The sequence below is a fragment of the Jaculus jaculus genome, chromosome 8 (genome assembly GCF_020740685.1).
Source record: "Jaculus jaculus isolate mJacJac1 chromosome 8, mJacJac1.mat.Y.cur, whole genome shotgun sequence".
NCBI classification, from domain to species: Eukaryota; Metazoa; Chordata; class Mammalia; order Rodentia; family Dipodidae; genus Jaculus; species Jaculus jaculus.
In genome coordinates, this window is record NC_059109.1 from 139549945 (window position 1) to 139565878 (window position 15934).

General features: G+C 52.2%; 1 protein-coding gene across 1 annotated transcript in view; it reads left to right on the forward strand.

Moving 5' to 3' along the window:
* Cdh4 (cadherin 4) overlaps positions 1–15934 on the forward strand; it is a 512468-nt gene that overhangs the window by 361710 nt on the left and 134824 nt on the right. The window contains exon 4 of the mRNA XM_045156945.1: positions 1627–1812. Coding sequence (XP_045012880.1) covers positions 1627–1812 — 186 coding nt within the window. The remainder of the gene's footprint in view (positions 1–1626; positions 1813–15934) is intronic.

A 15934-nucleotide genomic window follows, 5' to 3' on the forward strand; every position in this document is an offset into this window, starting at 1 on the left:
TAGGACTCACGTCACATACATGCTTGGGCCTTTTGTCCACTCACTAATGTCCCATGGACACTTCTTTACATCCGTAGCTTCACAGTGACTCATAGTGACATAACTATCCCAAGATAGGAGTGCAGTGTCGTGTGTTTGTTTCCAGGCCTCCAGATCTTTTTCTGGTGCTTATATTATTATAAAAATAATTTATAGTGGCCATCTTTATACACAGCTTTCTTCCAGAGAGTTTATTTTTGGGACAGACTTCCCGTTACTGAGACTCTGGGCCTCTACTGGGGGAGCTGTGCTGGCCACAGGCGGTAGACAGGAGCCACAACGACCTCAGAGCTGCCGTCCCCAGCACCACTGTTCCCAACCCTGCCTTCCAAAAGAGGAGGCCCGTGCATCCCAAGAGCAGGGTGTTGCTTCCCACCACAGAAATCTCTAGATGTGCGTGAACACTGTGCTTACCCGGTTAAATGCCAAGTCCCACACACTCACTCACCACCCTTCCCTGATAGACTTAGTGAGGGGATTAACTTTGCTTATCTTGTCTGTTTAAATATTACTTTAATTTGCATTTTTGATTCCTAGCAGATCTGAACATTTTTATGTTTATTGATTAACACCATTATTTTCATAGGAATTAGCTATGCATGCCCTTTCCCTGTTACAAAAAACAAATTACTTTTTATTTCCAGGGGCTCTTTATATAGGGACTGGTAACCCTTTGTGAGGTGCCTTTTGAATCATATTTCCCAAATCTGTCATTTGCTTTTTGAGTAGGTTTTCATAATCAAGAGTTGGAAACTAAAGTGTCCTGGTTTTTACCTTTGTGATTTATGCCTTTGCTTTGGCCTTAAAAAGCTTGATCATCTGGGACATGGCTCTGTGACAGAATGAGTGCTTAGCATGTATGAGGCCTTGACTTCCAACCCAACACCAAAAATAAAAATAAATAATAATAGCCTTTATCCATCCACACTGTTAAGAAGCCAACTGTATTGCTTCCTTTTATGGCTTCTTTTTCCCTAGTTTAATCCTTAAAAAAAAAAAATATTTTGGGGGCTGGAGAGATGGCTTAGCAGTTCAGGCACTTGCCTGCAAAGCCAAAAGCCCCAGGTTCAATTCCACAGGCCCCATGTAAGCCAGACACAAAGATGGTGCATATGTCTGAAGTTCATTTACAGTGGCTCAAGGCTCTGGCATGCCCATTCTCTCTCTCTCTCTCTCTCTCTCTCTCTCTCTCATTCTTTCTCTGTAATAAATAAATATATTATTAGCCACTTATTTATTTGAGAGAGAGGAAAAGAGAAAATGGGTGTAGGGCCTCTGATCACTACAAACAAACTTCAGACACACAGGCCACAGTGTGCACTTGGCTTTACAGGGGTACTAGGGAACCAAACCCGGGCTGCCAGACTTTGCAGGCAAGCACATTTAACCTCTGAGCCATTTCCCCAGCCTTTCCATGGTTTGATTCTATAACCTGTGCCACTGCTTGTAGATGAGGGTCTCCTGCTGGAAAGCCCCTTCCCTGCCTTCGGCAACTTTGCCCTATTGATCAAGGAGAGAACTCCTAAGATGCCCTTTTCATACGTGCAAAACCTCATGAGACTTCTCTGGCTCTTTTCTTCCCTTCAGACAATGCCCCAGAAAGGAAAGACGAGTGTGGCCCTGGACCCCGCTCAGACCCCGAGGGACACGCTGCTGCCATGGCCCCAGCACCAGAGCTCCCACGGGCTGAGGCGACAGAAGCGCGACTGGGTCATCCCGCCTATCAACGTGCCAGAGAACTCCCGAGGACCCTTCCCTCAGCAGCTCGTGAGGGTGAGTGGGGCCTCCTTCTCCCAGGGGCTGCTCGGGGGGGCTCTTCTTAAACACTGCAGAGGGCTGAAGGTCTTATGTGGAAGAAAGAGGGTGGAGTCAGCCAGTTACTGTTATCCTGTAAGGAGATGTGCAAAAGGCTGAGCAGAGGCAGCTCAGAGGGGCACCACGTCCACTATGCCAACCGTGCCAGTCAGCCCTCTTGAGCTCTGGTGACTTCGGTCCTGCTTGTGTGTATGTGGACGTCTTATGGGTGGAGCCTGGGCTACAGGCTTTGTGCTCACACTTTTCTGTGGTCTGACGATCTACATCTTTCCCTGTGGGGCGTGGCATGTCTGCTCTGATGGTCATCTTGATGAACCTGTGCCACGGTGAAAAAGTCAGCCACCCTCGGGAAGTGAGCACCCCCCAGAGTGCGAAGGCGGCATCACCCTTCTTCCTTCTGATTTCCTGCCTGTTGCCCCTTCCTTTCAAAGCACAAAGCTATGTTGTGGGTTTAGCATGCAGACATTGTCCAAGCCCCCGGCTCTTTGAGTCTCCATCATCGCCACCAAGGGGTCTGCTAGCCTAGCCAGGAGGGAGCCGAGGCTGGCGGGTAGTTTGCGGCAGAAACCTTAGCTTTGGCACGCGCAAGCAGCATGTACGCCCAGACGGCACCAGGGACACTCGGTAGCATTATGGCCCCTGCCTCTACGGCAGACTTCCCACATGGACGGCATTTATCCTGAGCACTCTCGCCCTGGAAGTGTTCGTCCGGGTTGGGGATTGATCTGTGAGTTGGGGTTCAGGAAGCAATCAAAGATGGAACCCCGCATCTCTAGAGATACTGGCAGCTATAACCCCTGTCCCCACAGTCCACAGAGCCACTAAGGTGATGTTGACGGCGGCTCTGTGATCCCCCTTCTGCTCAACGCTCCCAGGATGTCGCTGTGTCTAGTGATTGCCTGTGTTGTCATTTACCTAAGGTTTACCTCCAAGGAATCCACTGTTAACGTAAATCAAAAGGACGTTCCACGGTTTATTTCGGCTGTGCCTGGTGCGCTGTGTCACTTGTTAGAGAAAAGGTGGCTCTTAAGGGTCTGGGGCGATGACTCAGCAGGTAAAATTCTCACTGCACTAGCCTGGGCAGCTTTCAAATCCCCAGAACCCACATAAACACCAGTCATAGTGTTGCACCCCTGTAATCCCAGTGCTGTGGAGGTGAGTGGGGAAAAGAGGCTCTCTGGGGCTCACTGGGTAAGTAATCTAGCCAAATTGGTGAGCTCTGGGTTCAGTGAGAGATCCTGTCTCAAAGAATAAGGGATGTCACGTTGGTGCATAGGCCACGTTGGCAACAGAGCATCACAGGCATCGTCAAGGTAGAAGAGAGGCTGGGAAGGAAGGGATCCCACGGTGCCAGACAGCATGTGAACAGGGAGTGTGGCTATTTGCCCACAAAACTATATTTGTGAAAACAGGTAGCAGGCTGGATTTCAATTGGCATCTGCCAATCAGATTCACACCCAGCCTCCAAAACGATCTGGCCTTAGCTCTTCTTATGGGCACATGGTAGGCACAACATCTGTTGAGGGAGTGAGTGGTAGAGGTATGCTGGAGGTTCCTGCTCACACCCCAAAGGTGTGTTGGGCATGGGGCAAAACCTTGGCACACTGGAATATCCCCTAGCAGTTCGCAGGCTACCAACTGAGAATGCAAGTCGTGTGTCTTCCACAGACCCTCTGTAGACAAGCATGCAAAGATCCCATCGTGGCAGGAGAACTCTGAGGGGAGAGTCATGTCTCAGAAGATACCAGCTGTATGCCACCTAGGCCGTGGTGGGTTCACTGAGAACGTTCAAGTATTAGTGGCTGAGGGCATTAGTCTGGGTTGGAGCCAGGGGATGACCACCTTCTCCCAGGCAGCAAGGGCCCAGGTCCCCTGTCAGCCAGAGACCTTTCTTCTCCAGACATCACAGTGAGAGCTGGGTTCACCACTGCTAAAGGTCCTGCTGGGTTGTGGCTTGCCCGTTGCAGTGGCTACAAAGGCTGTTTGTTCTCTCCCCATTAGCACAGGCCTTGTAGGTGTGGCTGGAGAGAGGAGCAGATGGTCAACACGGTCACAATCTGAGACTGTCTGTGGCTCTGAGATTCCTAAACCTGTGAAGGGAAAACAGGAAATGTGATTTGGCTGCAGCTGTCAGCCTGTGAAGCCACACGTTCTATGCTGCTGGAAAGCACTTTGAGTGTCTCTCTGCCTTAAAGCCTCACTAAGGTTCACGGCTAACATGTCGCCTACTCTCATGCCATCTGATTTTCCCAGTACCCTGTTGGAAGCAGAGTATCCAGAAATGGCACTCCAAACCCAGCTGTGTGAGGGTCCCTTGACTGTTTATGAGGAACGGGCCAAATACTTCAGGACTAAACACAGGAGTTATTTCTTACTCTTTATGTGGGGAGGAGGGCTCTGTGCCATGGCCACATGGAGTCCAGAGCAAAGGTCCCTGGGCTGCCCTGCCTTGATTGTGCATGTGACCATGTCTGCTGCCTGGCCAGGAGCTCAGTACAGCTCCACACCTGGAGCGGGGGCTTCCTGTTCGTGGGTGCCCGAGGTCTGTCCAGGAGCTCAGTACAGCTCCACACCTGGAGCGGGGGCCTCCTGTTTGTCTGCGGCCTGGCCAGGAGTACAGCTCCACGCTTGGAGCAAGGGGTTTCATGTTCATGGGTAGCTGCCATCTGCAGGTTTCTAAGAAGGTCTGAGACCAGCCAGAGCCCTTCCCTCCCTGATGGCCCACGTACATCACAGAGCACTCAGCCTGGGCCACTCTGGCCCTCCTGCCCTTCCCCTGCGCACCCACCAGTCCACTGCCTGGCTTACTTTTCTTTGTAGCACTGAGTGCTGTGACCTCAGTCTCACTGTCCGCCACCTGTCTGCTTCTTATCTCAGGACACGCTTGGGAGGAGAGAGCACCCCTGCTAGGAGCAGGCAGGAGCCTCTGCTGCTTGTCCCAGGGCCCAGGGCTTCTAAGTCCATGGCCCACTCTCCTGCTGCCCATCCAAAGCAGGGGGCCAAGTGAACTGGGTTCTTAGGTAGAGATGTATCTGTTGCAGATGGAGAGGGGGATAGACACACACTCAGACATGCCAGCCCTCTTCATACCCACACAGACACATAGGTTTTCTTCATTCACATACATGCATGCTGGCCCTCTTCATACAACACGGACACGCACACACCAGCCCTCTTCATACACACATGTACACACACACACACACACACACACAGGGGTTTTCTTCATTCATATACACAAACACCAGCCCTCTTCATACACACACAGACATACACACACTCACAGGTTTTCTTTATTCATAGACACACATGCCAGCTTTCTTCATACACACACAGACACACGCACAAACACACCAGCCCACTTCATACACACATCACCCGCTTCACACACCCACACGCATATCTGCGCTCTCATCTTCCACCCCTAACTCTCATCCAGCGCAGACGGAGCCTTTAGGCTCTGCTCTGCTCCCTATCTCCATCCATAGAAGTCTATGAGTTTCCTGCCAGTGTTCTGAGAGCTGCTCTGAAAGCCCGAATCGGAGCCGTAAAGGAAGCTTGATGGGGCAGGCAGCAGAGCTGGCACTCCCCGAGCTCGGCTGAGGTCGGCTGCAGCTCTGGGCTCATCATGGCATTTCATTCTGATAAAATGTGGTAACTGAGAAAGTGGGTGGAGGAGGAGATAAAGTGTTCTTCCCAAACCTCGGTTAATTGCAGCCTTGTTTTCTCAGAAGGAATAGATGTCGCTTCACAAGAACTTGCTCCACCATGTGGGGGACAGATCACCTGCCATGGGCAGAAAAGCCTAGTGGGAATGTGGCTCTTGTTGGTTGAACAGCTGAGCCATGCAGGTCTGTGGCAAAATGTGGCTCCTGTCAGCTGGGTGCCAAGTCACGTGAGTCCGTGGCAAAGCGTGGTTCTGGCAGCTGGGTGCCGAGCCTTGCAGGTCCACGTGTGGTAGTACTCCTCTGGTTCTGCCCTGTAGAGCTAACACCAGGCTAAGTTAAGAAACAATGAAGAGTAGTGATGGCCTCAGAGACGCTGTTCAGAAGTGCCAGCTATCCCTTCCTCTCAGACATAAGATGCGTGGTTTGTATCCAGATGTTCCTCAGAAGCTTGGAACTTTGGGGAGCTGTGGGCTTTTTAGGAGGTGGGGCCCAAATGTGTGCCTTTCTAAGAGATGTACCCTCAAGAAAGACAGAGCAATGTCAGCAACTTCCCTCTGCACCCCATTTCATGCCATGTGATCTGCCAGTATTCATTCTGCCACCCAGATCAAAGCAACAGTCCCCACTGGTCACAGAGTAAAACCTCCAAAGCTATGAGCCAAAACAACCCTCCGTTTTTTAAGCCGATGTGCTACAGGAACAGAAGGCTGACCAGCATGAAGGAGGAAGCAGGTGACAACAGCTACTGAGCTGATCCTGCAGAAGGCACCGTGTCTCTCCGTCGTGTCCACAGAAGAGCCATGAAAAACTACAGGACACCCTCCCCAGTCAGAAGTCCAGCATTAGCATGGGGAGGTTGGAGCACCTCTCCCATAGCATTCAAAGAGCAGGGTAAAGAATCCTTCCTCCTGGGACCTTCTAGAAGCACCAGCCATCAACTTTCCTCTTGTCCCTCTGACTGCTAAGGCTCCTCACAGGAACATCCACACAGAGCTTTGAAAGCCACTTTCTGCTCCGACACACACATGATGTTTGACTGCAGCAAGATTCAAGGGGCCGATAAAATCATACTTGCAGAGAGAGGTCTATTCCATGGCTGAATCTAATAAAAATTCAGAATTTGTTAACTTGAGAGGTTGTCCACAGCAACTGTGGGAATTGACTCGAGATGAGGAGGAGGAAAGCCATGTTCTTGGGGGACAAGTCGTTTAATTTTGGAAACTGATATTTGAGGAGACAAGAAGTCATGTGAACCAGTCCTCGGGGCCCTGACAGAGAGCAAGCCCCAGGATCGGGGCTGTGGCTGAAGACTCGGGGAAGCATCTGCATAATCGCTTGGCATGGGAACAGCGACGGTGCAGAAGGTGAGAGAGGCCACGCCTGCCGCAGCGAGATCATAAGCAGGCAGCGGCAGGTGGCTCTTGGAAGCTGTTAAAATCTGATCCCAACACCAGCAGCCACGACCAGCTTCCTCTCACAGAAGAAGAGCATTTTCTTCACACCCTTTTGAGAAATTTGATTCCCACTTTGGCCTCACACACCACCTTGTTTCCTGTTCTAGCAGAAACACCCATGGGGTGTGACCAGAGACAGGCTGGTTCTGTGGGAACGTGGAGGTGGAAGCACTCCCCCCCCCCATGGACTCCATGTGGCTGAGCAAATGAGTGATGCCCTGAGCCTGAGATGGGGCAGCAGGAGGCTGGGACCGACAGCTAGCCCCGAGCAGAGTCAGTGTAAATGTTTGTAGAATGTTGAGAACATGTGATGGAGCTGGCTGAACTCTGTCCCACACTGTCCCTGCAGCGTGGCTTGCTTAGGAGTATGCCACTAAACAGCTGAGACTCGCTGCAGCGTCCAGGCGGCAGCAGTGAGGACCAGGGCTGGGCTTTGCAGAAATATCGCAGGCCAGCGGGAAGGGCAAGGAGAGCGCCTTGCGTCCTTCGAAGCAGACATTCCTGATGTGCAAGCTGGGAGACTATACTGAGGCAAGCCACCAGGAATGGAGAAGGCTTTCTTCAGACTAAAAACGGACCACACCGGTATGAAATGTCTCTGCAGGAGGGGACACAAAGAGCACGTGGGACAGTGTTGTAGACCAATGATCCTGCTCAGCATTTCTTTGGAGACAGCCCGCTGCTTACATAGAGCAAGCATGTGGCATTGTATTGTGTGTTCGGAATGTCTGTAGATATACGTGTGACTCCCAAACAAAACATGAAAGATGCAATAGCTGGACAGAGCAGGCAGCTCAGAGGCTGCAGTCCGAGGTTCGAGGGGCCAAGAGGTCCACCAGCAACTTCCAACATTCTGGAGTGAATGAGGCTTGAGGCTGTGCCCACCCCTGGAGCCAGTGAGAATGACTTCCTTGTAGGAACAAACTGGGGGCTGGGAGATGGCTCAGTGAGTAAGAATGTCTGGTGTACAATCATGAAAACCTGCAGCCACCCGCCCCCCACGCCCGCCCCTATGTAAGAAGCCGAGCATGGCCACCTGTGCCGGTAACCCCAGGGCTGAGGGGAACAGACAGGAGGCTGGCTGGGGCTTCCTGGTCAACCAGCCTACTGAAAAATGGGGAGCCCCAGGTTCAGTGAGAAACTTTGTCCCACAGAATAAAGGCAGAAGTGTCTGGAGGTATGATTTAGTGGTTCGGGCATTTGCCGATGAAGCCTAAGGACCCAGGTTCGATTCCCCAGGACCCATGTAAGCCGGATGCACAGGTGGCACATGTGCCTGAAGTTCATTTGCAGTGGCTAGATGCCCTGGTGTGCCCATTCTCTCTCTCTTTCTCTCTCTCTCTCTCTCTCTCTCTCCCTACCACTTTCTCTCTCTCCCTGTCAAATAAAGCATGGGGCACACACATGCGTGCACACACATACACACACCATACATACTACACAAGAAAAATAAAAAGCACACTAACTGGGAACCACGTTACTGGGCAGGTGGAAGCCATCACCCCCACCCCTGACCTCTGGAGACACAATTATTTGCAGGAAGAGAGAGAAAAGAATAGACATACCAAGACCTCTTGCAACTGCAAAAAAAAAAAAAAAATCTCCAGATACGTGCGTCCCTTTGTGCATCTGGCTTTACATGGGTCCTGGGTAACCAAACCAGGGCCAGCAGGCTTGGTAAGCAAGCACCTTTAACCACTGAGCCATGTCTCCAGCCCCTCCCTGGGGTAATTCTAGCATTCCCAAATGTGTCCGCTTTCACAAAATACCACAGCCCTTGGCCTGCAGATAGGGTCCCCTTCCTGGCACCCTGTGGGGAGGGTCAGGTACATTTATAAGTGGTTCCCACCCACCACCCAAGTGTAGCTAAGGGTAAGATGGTCCTACGTCCCCTGCAAGCCTCCCTATAGGGACACATCATGCCGTCCTTGTGAAGCCAGAGGGACATGAAGAACGCAGTCCCCTCCCACCTCGGCTGCCTTGGGTTCAGTGATTTAATCAGTCACAGGCAAGAAGTTAGTAGGTCCTCCGTGCACACCATCCCTCGGCTGAGCAGAAACCGTTCCCTTTCCCGAATTGCGTCAGTGGCTGTTATTTATGCAGAGGAAAGTTCCTTAAGAAATGACAGTAAAATCAAATTGCTGCAAGTGCTCAGATAATTTATCGGAGAATATTCAATTAGAATGCATGAATATTTTAGATTTCCATCATCAATTTACTGTCGGGGATTTAATGCCATCACTAAGCTGCTGGCTCACCGTGGCGTTGGGTGGGGGATCGGTAAGAGCAGAAGCACCTGCCCCGGCGGGCTCTGTGTCCAGCAGCAGCCACAGGCCTCGCGTCACTTGGCTGGCTCTGAGGCGGTCAGGACACCGGGCATCTGTGCTGCTCCAGATGGCTTCTCGGGGGCAGCAGCGAAGGTCTAGGCGATTCCCAACCTCAATGCGGGGACACCACAGGGAGAGCACAGCTGCCCTGTGTCTGACACTCCACAGCCAGGAGCTCGCTGTGACGCCCTGCATGGTTTCAGCTGGCCAGGGAGCCACTGCGGACGGGGTGCTACCTGAGCTGCTAAGCAGAGTCCACTGTGTGGCCACTTTACTGAGAAGTTATTTTGGCTTCACAGTGCTTTCCTAAGCACGTAGAACCAGCCTGCCCCTGCTGCCACTGGAGACGGTGTGAGCTTGCCCCACAGCACCATACGGCCTTTCTCCATAGCTCACGCTGTCCCCATTAGCAGCAGCAGGTGGCAGCCGCCCTGTCTCTGGGTGGCATGGCAGGGGAACCAGCTAGGCCTAAAGGTCACAGACAGTTCTCTGCAGGCTGATGGCAGGAGGAGACCTGGCCACACTGGCCACGTGGGCCCAAAGGCCAGCAAGCACAGGATCCCTGCGTGGACATGACTCCTTCCTCAGCCTTGTGTATAGGAGGGCACCAGTGTCATTGCCAAGCCAAAGCAGTCACCTCACCCACGGGTCCCCACTGTGGATGTGGCACAGAGAGAGTGAGGAATGCCTAGGACAGACACCCAGCTAGAGGAGGCATTTGTAGCCTCAGCATGTGGGGTTTTAATAGGAGCCGCCAGATCTGGCCTAGGCCAGCTGTGATGTATCAACACAAGCAAACCAACAAAACCATGAGGCCAGCCCCTCGGAGGTTCTCATGGAGAAGGTGCACGTGGGCCCAGGAGCCTCGCCTTTCACAGCCTCTCAGAAGGCCCTGGACACAGGACATAGGCCTCGTGGTAAGGCAAGCCACAGCCTCAGCCTCTCCCGACCACCAGGCAAGTCTACTTGCTGACCTCCAGTTCCCGCTATTGCTGCTATGACCACATACCTGACATGAGCCAACTTAAGGGAGGAGGTGGGCTTATTTCAGGCCCATTGTTCAAGAAAGGTACAGACCATGATGGCAGGGAAACAATGGCCATGGGGAGGTAAGGCAGCTGGTCCCATTGCGTCTGCAGCCAGGAAGCAGGGAGAGGTGAGTGCTGATGGTCAGCTTGCTTTCTCCTCTGTAAGTAGCTGGGACCCTCTCCCTGCCCATGGAGCGAATAGTGCCACCCGCCTCCAGGGTAGGTCTTCCTCAGTTAATCCTCTCTGGAAACTAACTCCTTCACAGACTCACTCAGAAGTGTGTCTCCATGGTGGTTCTAAATCCCATCAAGTTGACAATCAAGACTGACCAGCACACACACCCCTAGACCGGGGCCCCTGTCCCCCACCAGGAGCCAGTTCTCAGTCAACCATGGACCCTCAGCCTGTGCAGCCTCACTGGCTCCTTCGCCCGCCACCCCTGTGCAGAGCCACAGCAACGTGACAGCCCGTGGGGCATGTGGTCACCAGAGTGCAGCTCCTGATGCCAGGTCTAAAACCTGCCAGCTCAGCACAGGGCTAGCTCAGTAGCAGATTCCACAAGGCCACACAACAAAAGTCACCTCACTCAGGCCCCTCGCTGTAAGGGTTGGTATTCACAGAGCAATAACTTGCAGAACAGAGGCTGTGAGTGTTTGCCGATGCCAGGGACCCTAGAGAACCTGCTTCATCCTCCTGCAGAAGAGGAAGAGGTGGGCAGAGATCTTCTGTGGTGGCCTCACGCACCAGCAGATGCCGCGCTCCAAGCAGGAGCACTCCCCGGCACTGGCCCCCCTCTCTCTCATCAGCGTGCTCAGTGCTTCCTTCCAAAGCCACAGTCAATAAAACTTAGCCTGTGCTGACCTGGCCCCATTCCACAGCAGAGGGCAAGAAAGGACAGCTCCTTTGTCGCAACCAATGTCCCCAGAGATTTTGCTAAGCTCAAGGCTCTCTTAATGCAAATTTAAAAAGCTCTTAATATATGTGAAATAAATACCAGCTACTTGTCAGAACTGTGGTTATTAAGGATTAATTTTATAGCTGTTACATTTCTGATCAACTGTTACTTACAATTATCCCTTAAAAATGTTTCTAAATAATCAGATAATATTTGAATAGTTTAAATACAGTAAATAACTGTCTTATTTCATCTATCAGGAACTTATGTTTAAATAGCTAGAAACTGGAGGCATTATAAAGGAAGGTCCACATATTTGTCTGTGCCTATTATACTCCAGAGAGGAAAAAACGAGGTTAAATATATTTCATCTTATAGAAGGACATTTTGAATATCCCCATGAATAGCTGATAATTAGGGTCAGCCATCAATGTCCTCAAGACTCACTTCCTGACAGGTTTTAGTGGGGGCAGTTCAGAGCTTTCTAGCTGTGGTTTTCTTTCAGGCAGCGTCTCACACAGCCCAGGCTGGCCTAGCTTTGCAATGCAGCTGGCTTGTGACACCATTTTGAAAGCTTTAGAGCCTTTAAAGGTAGGTCCTCTTCTCTCTGCTCCCTGGCCCACCATCATGGATGGAGTCCCTCCGCCACACCTCCTCTGCTCCCATAAACTGAAATCACGCTAAAGAAGGTCTGAAGCTCTTCACATTTGAAAACTCTTTTCAGTCAACAAGGGTGACTTTTATTAGTCCCAGGATTAGCACTGGCTCACGTGGTAAGCCTGCTGCTGGCTGTGACACCCCAGGGAGAGAGCTGTGGCCTCACAGTGCTCTCAGGGAACATAAGCATGGCTCTCCTGTAAGCAAGGGTGCTCCTATCAGCTACATTCACCGTGGGCTTGCTAAAGGCCTCTCACCCTGGTGCAGCCCAGACCCTGGACCTGTAAAGACAGGAACACACTGACATGATGTTCCCAGAAAGACAACAGGCTCAGAGAGGCCAGTTCGCCCAGCTCCAACTATCTTGGAGTCACAAAAGTCATACCAGGCTTAGTGGCTAAGGCACGTGCCTGCAAAGCCTAAGGACCCAGGTCCAATTCCCCAGTATCCACATAATCCAGAGGTACAAAATGGTGCATGTGTCTGGAGTTTTAGCAGTCGCTAGAGGTCCTGTCTCTCTCTCTCTCTCTCTCTCATAAGTAAGTAAATAAAATCTGAGGCTGGAAACATGGCTTAGCAGTTAAGGCACTTGCCTGCAAAGCCTAAGAACCCAGATTCAGTTCCCCAGAACCCACCCATGTAAGCCAGATGCACAAGGTGGCGCATGCATCTGGAGTTCATTTACAGTGGCTAGAGGCCCTGGTGTACCTATTCTCTCTCTCTCTCTCTCTCTCTCTCTCTCTCTCTCTCTCTCTCTCTCTCTCTCTCTCTCCCTCTCTCCTCTCTCTCTCTGTCTCATATATATATATATATATATATATATATATATATATATATATATATATCTCAAATAAACAATAAACAAATGTTTAAAGCCAGACCAGAGAGCTCTTTGTACTCTCTCCTAGACCCCCATGGAGAGGTCGATGCCACCATAACTTACAGTAGGTGCCTGAAGAACCCAGCCTTCCCCACGGGGGAGGGGCCTTTGTAGCACCCTCACTCTTCTCTGTTACTCTGACCCTCTGCAGCATGGCATTCACAGGCTCAATCCAGCTCAGAGAGGTTTCTCCCTGACTCTGTATGGATGATGGCAGCAGGGCAGGGCAGTTTGACTTCCTGACAGTTCGGCATGAACAAAGTCTTGTCTTCATTTCCTACCCTCCCGTTTGTGACTCTACACACGTCCACAGGCCCATAGCTACCCACCTATAAGAGAATTGCCTGCCTCTCATGAGGCGTGTGTGCATAAGTGCCATCCGGTCCCCTCTGGGTGGCCTGGGCAGCTCCAACATTCTTTTGGATGCTTCCAGTCACGAGGCACTGGCCGGGTACTTGGCATGCTTGGCACAACCCATCCAAGCTGGCAATTAACAGTGCCACAGAGAGAGACGCAGCCAGAGTGCCTGTCCAAACCAATTTCCCTGGGCTTGGTTATTTGAAAGTCTAAAAATCCCTAATACTGTGAGGCAGGCAGTGTTTAAATTTAAGTTTGGTTCCCAAATGAAATCTTCTAGTTCAACGGCTCAACTTTATTTGGAAATATGAACGCTAACTTGATTACACGTTAAAGGAGCCGTGGCTGGGGGATTTCCGCCGACAGCCCTGTTCCTCCAAATTCTCCTGTTTGGGTGGAAACCATCCAGATGAGACGCTGTGTTCCGAGGCTGTGAGCACACGGCAGATGGAGGGCAAAGGAATGAGGTCCCTCGGACTAGCACCACGGGTCCTAGATGGGGCCGTCCAGGCAATGGGGTGCCAGAGGCTATTGTAGGGGAGAGTAAGGCTCTCCTCTGCCATCCAGGACAGCCCAGCTGGATTTCTAGCTTCCTATCCAATTACTAGGTCATTAAACTGTCCAAAAAGAAATAAAGTCCATTATAGGTAAAAGTTCCATTGCTACCTAAAACACTTAAGGCTGAAGTCTCCTTCGCCCGAGAGGAGAGTCGTGTGAAGCAAGAACAGCGGGCCGCGGGGCCCAGTGCTGTCTCCTTTCAGGAGGAATCTCAAACCCGGTCATCAGGGGTCTCGAAGGCCGTGGACGGGTGCTGTCGGCAGCCTGTGCCTCATGCCGCACTGTGAGTGACCTCACCAAAACAGGCTAGGGCACTCCAAGTGGTGCATTTCTCACAGGCTGGGACACTCCAGGCTAGGACGTTATTCCGGTGGGGAAAACTGTAGCCAAGCTGCTGCTCACGTGACCCGGGGACAGCTGAGTGGCAGGGTGGGAAGTGGAAATGGGGATTTGCTCTTGGGTTGAATACCTGTGATGCCTGGCACTGCACACATGGTCCTCAGGTGTGACTCCATCTTGTCTGGGCCCATCAGGGGCAGGTAAGGAAGCAGAAGACTGAGACAGGCAGTGAGATGGGAGGCTCAGAGATTTCCCCTACTCTGTCTGTCCTCCCTTCCTCTCAAAATGCTCATGTCCAGTGAGCCAATGCCCAAAGGCTGAGCCCATCTTGAAGCAAAGGCACTGCCCACTTGGCAGGACAGGACATTCCTTCAGGAAACAGAGCCAGCCACAAAGACCCACCAAGCTCTTTCTGTTTCTGTTGGAAATGTTAACAGTTCCTTTCCTAGGAAGCAACTTTCATCCAGCTGAACTGCAAAAAGAAAGCCTCTCTGGATGCCTGGTCCCTGGGTCCACATCTCTCAGACTGACAGCAGGCCTGTGTGCCCACATGACGCTGGGCCCTGGTCCTGAGAGCCTCATGTGTGCTCCAGCCCTAAGGAGACGTGCATAAGATTTCCCGTGAGAGGCTGAGGAGGAAGCTCTTCACAGTCGAGGACCAGGGTCAGAGGTCAGGACCTGCTCCCACAGAAGAGCACTCACGTGTCCTGTGCCCTCTCGAAGGGGGGCTGTGGAGGCCACGATGTGTGGAGCGCACCCTGAGGAAGTGGGAATAGAAACAATCTCACACTCACTTGAGAACCTGAAGAATGATCTGCACCCTGTCCCCAGAGAAATGCACACCCCCACCTAAGCAGAGGTGGGCTGGGAGGGCTGCACACTGTGGGCCAGCACCGTTCTGACCTGGGACTACAGGAGATGCCACCTCCCCTTGAACTCTTGGCTGATTCTGGGGAGAGTTGGAGGGATGCAGAAAGGAGCCTTGGTCCCAGCCAGACCACTCTGCCCAATGCCCAGCATCGCAACACGAGCATTTGCTCGGCTAGTCTCTCTGAGCAGGAGATCCTGCTCCCAGGTGGAACGCAAGGCCTCTTGGCTCTGAGGAAAGGGTTAAAAGACTGCTTTGTTTGCACTTCCCGGATACACAGGGGCATCACGGAGAGCTGGCTCCTCCATCCACAGATCCATTTTCAAGAGAGCAGATCTTTTTTAACTACCGAGAAGCCCTCTAATAACGGTTGCTAAGAAACTGCTGCACTGGGTGATTTTGCAAACGTCTCGCTCTTTCCCTGATCTTCCAGTTTTCAGCCTGGAGCCCCCACCCGCCACCCCAGCTCCCAGTAGTGCTGACGGAGGGCGGGAGGTGCCAACAGCCTGTAAGGAGGGCACCACTGGGAGGCCAGTGATGCTGGAGACAAAGAGAGCGCCTGAGCGCCCAGGATGACTTCTGGAGGCAGGGCAGCCCCTGTGGGTCTTAGAGTGGTGGGATGTTAGGGAGTGCGAGCAGACCCTGGGCTTTACTAGCAGCATTGGGTGGCGGAACAGACCCAACCTGTGAAACAAGCCAAAACCTGGAAGATGTCACACCCACGGGGGAGCAGCTGGGAATCGTGCGGCAGTGGAGGGAGCCTGGCTACGAGGGTCACTGAGGAAGCCTTACTTGCAGATCGAACTGATCTGAAACCAAGAGGATGGGTCAGTCCTCTGGCTGGTCCCCACTGAGCTAAATGCCAGCTGCAGGCCGCTCGGCGGCACCCGTGAAGACGCACGCTTCTTAATGCGTGGTGGAGGGGGTTAGACCCGCTGAGCCTGGGACACGTTCAGGACAAACTCCCCACTTCGTGGTGTGCAGGAAGTGTCTCTTGGCCTGGCCTGCACCTTAGTGCTCACTGTGTTTCAGAACATGAAGGGAATGT